We start from the raw sequence: 5,727 nt of genomic DNA, 5'->3' as shown, positions 1-5,727 counted from the left end.
GACTCAGTTGACCACAATTGCTTTGATCGTAACGTTGATAAGACGCGATTGAATTCGATTTGCGTCTCGTTGTTCCGTAGATATCGCACCAATTCTCTCGGCGGTCGAAGATTACCAAAACTGTCGAAATATATAGTACGATTGCCCCTCTTTGCGTATGCCACCCAATGAGTACCGAGTCCCTCAGCATTGTCCAAATTCACGATACCGCTCTCATTTCGACGTACTCCTCCCGTCGGTAAAGTGGTTCGCATTAAAATACCTCTGAAATATGGAATATGCATACGTTCAACCAATTGTTGCAGTTGTATGTTGGTAATTGCGCCTGTTGGAAATTTTAACATTTTTTTCTTGAGTTTTTTTTTCGCATCGAGACGCCTCGGCCGCGCTTATACGGAGCGAGATAAACTCTCTGACCTTCCATGACGCGATTGTGACGTTTCAATTCTTCCAGTTGACGCTGCGTGGCTTTGTTATCGCTCACGGCCTTCGCGACTCCCGCCGCTCCGCCGACCAACGAACCGACAACGCCCAACAATGGCAAGAGTGGCAGGATACCTCCGCGTTTAGCTACCGGAAGTATTCGCTTGCTCCTTTTCTTATTCGTTTTTAAACCCATGCCGAATTTCGTCTTAGCTTTCATAACTGCCCAAACAGCTGTGTCTGCGGCTCTCTCTCCAAGAGTCGAATTTCTCGCGGTTATGCGTTTTCGCGTTTTCGCGACGAGTATGTTGTCAGCCACGTGCCGTTCAGCGAGTTCGTTGCTCCGCGAATATGCGATGTCGTGCTCGCGACACGCCGCGTCCAGCGGATTAATGCTCCGATCACCTCTAGCCAATCGCTGTTCTAAATGCGTTCCCGGGCCGCAAAACTGATATCCGGGGATATGCAATTCAAAAGGAAGCACATTTATCGCGCGATTTATCAAACCGCGGCCTCTCGACGGCATTCGCTGCAATTCTTTACAAACGGTGCAGGACCGTCAATATGTGTTTGCTGCCCCGGTTGATTGTAATGTTTCAGACACCGACGATATTGTTAAACTTCCGAATCAGCTTTTATATGTTCGGGTAATTTGTCCCACAATTTACTTATACAGTTTGGAAACTCTCGCAGCAAAACGACTTTCGGTATATACTCTAACTCTTTGTTGGTTAAACTGAGAATATCACTGTTATTTGACACGATAAGAAACATTTTGGCAACTGAGCACATTCGCGCTACGCGCTTCTATAAATAGGTCCGCTCTCGATAAATTCTTCAGAGTATTATGTGGGGGCAGAAAAGATGCGGTTCGTGCGACAGTCGCAGACGATCAAAGTGATAAATTTTGTTGATAAGATAAGGTTAATGTCAGATAAAAAGATACGTAAGCATGGAAACATGCTACCGATTTCTATACGCGGTATCATCTGTGGCCCATCAAACTGCGGCAAGACAAACGTGCTGATAAGCTTGCTGGAGAGTCCGCACGGCGTACGCTTCGAGAACGTGTACGTGTACTCAAAATCATTGCAACAACCGAAATATCAATACTTGGAAAAGTTATTAACCTTGATAGAAGAAATCAGCTATTATACATTCTCCAATAATAGCGACATCGTCCCACCAAACGAAGCGCTTCCGAATTCCATCTTTATCTTTGATAACGTGGCATGCGACAAGCAAGATGCGATAAGATGTGACGGTTCGCTTTTCTTGCGCTCGGATATGCTCGTCGGGCCAGGTAGGCAAGAAATCGTGAGATGACCAACGCATGTTAGCGTTTCTTTACCGAGGGTCAGAGAGACGGTCGGTACGTCGGCGGGACCAGTCGGCGGTAGATCCGGTGCTCCGAGCGGTTCGGTCGGTAACGGTGGAACGGCGCGGATGTTCTCGATGGTCGGTTGCCGAGCGGCACTTAGGCGCAGCGAAATCGATAGCCGGTCTATGTCGGCCAGGCGCCCTGGCCCGACAGAAAGGAGAAGCCAGGCGCCCTGGCCTTCTCTGTGCGCACGGTGTTGGTGCCAACGGGATGCCCTCACCGGGCAGGAGGCGAAGAGGCCAGGCGCCTTGGCCCTCTTCGCTGTATGCAGGAGATCGGAAGAAGTCAGGCGCCCTGACCTTCTTCGCAAGGGACGCAAGGAAGCCAGGCGCCCTGGCTCTCCTCGCAAGGAACGTGAAGAAGTCAGGCGCCCTGACTCTCTTCGCAAGGAACGCGTGGAAGTCAGGCGCCCTGACTCTCCTCGCAAGGAACGTAAAGAAGTCAGGCGCCCTGACTCTCTTCAGAAGGAACGCGAGGAAATCAGGCGCCCTGACTCTCCTCGCAAGGAACGGGAAGAAGTCAGGCGCCTTGACTCTCTTCGGAAGGAACGCGAGGAAATCAGGCGCCCTGATTATCTTCGCAGGAGGAACGGTCTCGACAGGAGTAGGTTCGGGACCGGACTGGTAGCCGTCGCTCCGCGGCGGTGGCTTATATACCCCCGCCGATGGGCTTCGGCGGGGGCTGCGGAGAGGGGTCGCTCACCCGTAACACGCTCGGCGCGCGTGTTAGTCGGAGTTGTGGCGCTGAGCGCCAGGGGCGACTGGTCGGCCCCTTGTGGTGACGAGGCGGGGGCGTATCGTCACAAAGAGAATACTTTGCAATGGGCCGACACACGGACGTTGACAGTTTCTATCTCTGTCAGACTTATGCAAAAATACCGAAGCATCTTATACGCGACAACGCGAATTTTTTGATCCTGTTCAAACAGAATGGTACAAATCTGAAACATGTGTACAACGATCACGTAAACACTGACATGTCTTACAAGAATTTCTGTAAATTGTGTCACAATTGCTGGTAACAAAAGTATGGAATTCTAGTGATAGACAAGGACAGCGCACTTGTCAGTGGACGATATAGAAAAGGATTTAATGACTTTGCGGTACTGTAACGTGGTTAGTTGTCAATACATCGATTGTGCAACATTCCCGACATGGAGGATCGCGAGAGAATAGCGCAACAGATTAAAAAAACGAGCGATTCCATTCGCAAAAAATATCGCGCCTTGAAAACTGGTAGAAAAGAAAAAGATATCGCGTTGGAGAGACACTTTAGGTCCATCATCGAACCTCTAAAACAAATTGCTGAAAATACTGTCGACGATGAAATGGTCGAGAACGAATCGTTCTTTTCGGGAGTAGACGAAGGATATATAAAACCAACACCCAAACGAAAAAAATCAAGCGCCTCGTTAGACAATTCTATACTGGCTTTCACTCCGGTTAAATCAATGCTGAAACGTTCGAAAACTGTGCCGTCTACTTTGAATGAAATGTCTGAAATATCACACAATGAATTGTACGCTTCCTCCGTTGAAGAAATTTTCGAAATCGCCAATGAGCCACTCGTAACATCCGTTCGAAACCAATTGCAAACATCCGAGGGACAAGAAAAGTTGCAAATGTACTATGGCCCTTTGGGACAATAATATCTGGGGGCGGTCCTAAACGGTAAAAAAGTGGTCAACATAGACGACGTTTACGGAGTTTATTTTAGCAATGAGGGAACGAAGCTCGGCAACAAACGAATCGCCTTGGATAAAAACAATAATATAATCATAGACGGTAAATGTTATGCTGGAACGCCAGGACTTTACGAATTGATTTTCATGTGTTATCCAAATGAAGCAGTCTACAATGACGATGACCTACAGAAATATCAGAGTATTCTATTAGCTACAAACGCGTACAGACGCGATCGCAGCGCGCAGGGTCAAATAATGGGTAACAAGGGACACAAGTATAAGAATATAATCGCATCCCTGCTGCCACAAGTTGTAAAAAGCGGTAACAAAGTTGGAAAATGTATTCCGCGCACCATGACAGTGAATGATAACAAGATTGAGTACATTCATTGGGACGATCCCAATGAGCTTGTGGATCGCCTCCGATTGCTCGAGGCCTCGCGCCAAGCTGGTCACAATGCGCACGACAACGAGATGCTGTCGATTATCGAGGAACTTCGCAAAGCTAGTATTATTATAAATTAGACACAGTCCGAATCATTTAGTTAACATCGAGATGCTGATCAACAAGTTTGGAACGTCGCTCGGTATAGGCGGAACAAGTTCGTACTACCAGTTGAGTGGACTACTCAGAAATTACGTGCGCGATAACGCTCTTTGCGTAGTTGCATCCGACTTTGACGCAAAGTCACGCAAGATTCGATGTGTAACGCTGCCGGTAGATGATAGCGATGTCACCAGCAAACGTTTCGTGCAACAGACGTGCAAGTTTTGAAAGATCGACAGGACGAAATCGAGAGAAAGATTACCGCGCTTCAAAATAATATGCAAATGCTCATTAACGAGCTTTGAAAGTTGATTCAAGAAACACATCATCGCGCTGAATAGAAAAGACTCGAACATGTCCAAAAAGAAAAGTCGCGAAAAGCAGCAGCTGATTGAAGAACTGCACGCTCCCGCGAGAAGAAATTTTCCACGAAGACGCGTCATAGTTTGCGGTTACAATGACCTGTGGCAGGCGGATGTGGTCGAGATGCGTCCTTACACGCGATTCAACAGAGATTACCACTACATTCTCACCGTTATTGATGTGCTGAATAAGCATGCATGAGCCGTACTTCTCAAGGCCAAAAGCGGAAGTGATGTGTCTAAAGCGATCGCAGAGATAATTCGACACGATGGAAGATGCCCGAAAAATTTACAGACCGACAGGGGAAAAGAATTTTATAACGCCAACGTGCATCTCTTAAAGAAACATAACATCAATCATTATTCTACATATTCCGTAATGAAGGCATCAGTCGCCGAGCGGTTCAACCGTACGTTGAAAAACAGCATGTGGAAGCAGTTTACACACAATGGAAACTATAGATGGATCGATTTGTTACCGCGTCTCATGTCTAAATACAACGCGCGAAAGCATCGAACTATCGGTATGCGGCCCATTGACGTCACCCCAGCAATCGCTAACAAGCTCTTAACCACTGTACATAACCGCGTAAAGATCGCCGCACCCGCGCGATTCAAAGTGGATGACTCGGTACGCGTGAGTAAATTTAAAACAATTTTTGAAAAAGGTTACACGCCAAATTGAACCATGGAAGTGTTTAAAATCACCAAAGTGTAGAAAACTAATCCCGTAACGTATCTTGGAGGATTCTCGCGGAAAATCCATAGCCGGAGGATTCTACGAATATGAACTGCAGCGCGTTGCTAATCCCGACGTGTACCTCGTCGAAAAAGTTTTGCGCAAAAGAGGAAATGAGGTATACGTGAAATGGCTGGGATTGGACGATTCACATAATTTATGGATACACAAGGATAACGTATTGTAAAATAAATTTATATAGCAAATTGTTTTTTCGTTATATACATAAAACATTATGTTTATTAAAAATATATGAGATTAATACAAATATCCTATATGTGTTTATTACAAATATGCGAGTTTTTTTATTTACAATGGTATCTTATAATGTCCCCATGGCAGGGTAGAATGGTCGGTAGAATCAGGCACAATGTATCGCTTATCATCGTACGGACTTAGAGCGAGCTTCGTCTCGGATATCGTATACACTTCGTGCAACTTCGATCTTATGCAAGATTGCTGTCGCGTCATTTCAGTTTCATCAAGCAGACATCGCACGTAATCGTTAAATGTTATCGATTTTGCTACAACATTACTCTTGACACCTTTTACCTTTTTGTTATCTTTTTTACCATTAACACGCAAGGCATA

The 5,727-nt window shown here is 46.2% G+C and overlaps 1 protein-coding gene across 1 annotated transcript in view; it reads right to left on the bottom strand.

Annotated features, from left to right (window-relative positions):
- Positions 1-1,197, bottom strand: part of LOC105448537 — a 30,767-nt gene extending 29,570 nt beyond the window's left edge. The window contains exons 1-2 of the mRNA XM_011687183.1: positions 1,045-1,197; positions 410-871 (exon numbers count right to left, since the gene is read on the bottom strand). Coding sequence (XP_011685485.1) covers positions 410-871; positions 1,045-1,197 — 615 coding nt within the window. The remainder of the gene's footprint in view (positions 1-409; positions 872-1,044) is intronic.
- Between the last annotated feature and the right edge of the window lie 4,530 nt (positions 1,198-5,727).

This window comes from Wasmannia auropunctata, unplaced genomic scaffold (genome assembly GCF_000956235.1).
Source record: "Wasmannia auropunctata unplaced genomic scaffold, wasmannia.A_1.0 LD336085.1, whole genome shotgun sequence".
Taxonomy (NCBI): domain Eukaryota; kingdom Metazoa; phylum Arthropoda; class Insecta; order Hymenoptera; family Formicidae; genus Wasmannia; species Wasmannia auropunctata.
Note: the sequence above shows the minus strand (reverse complement) of the source record. Positions and strands in the feature narration are given on the sequence as shown.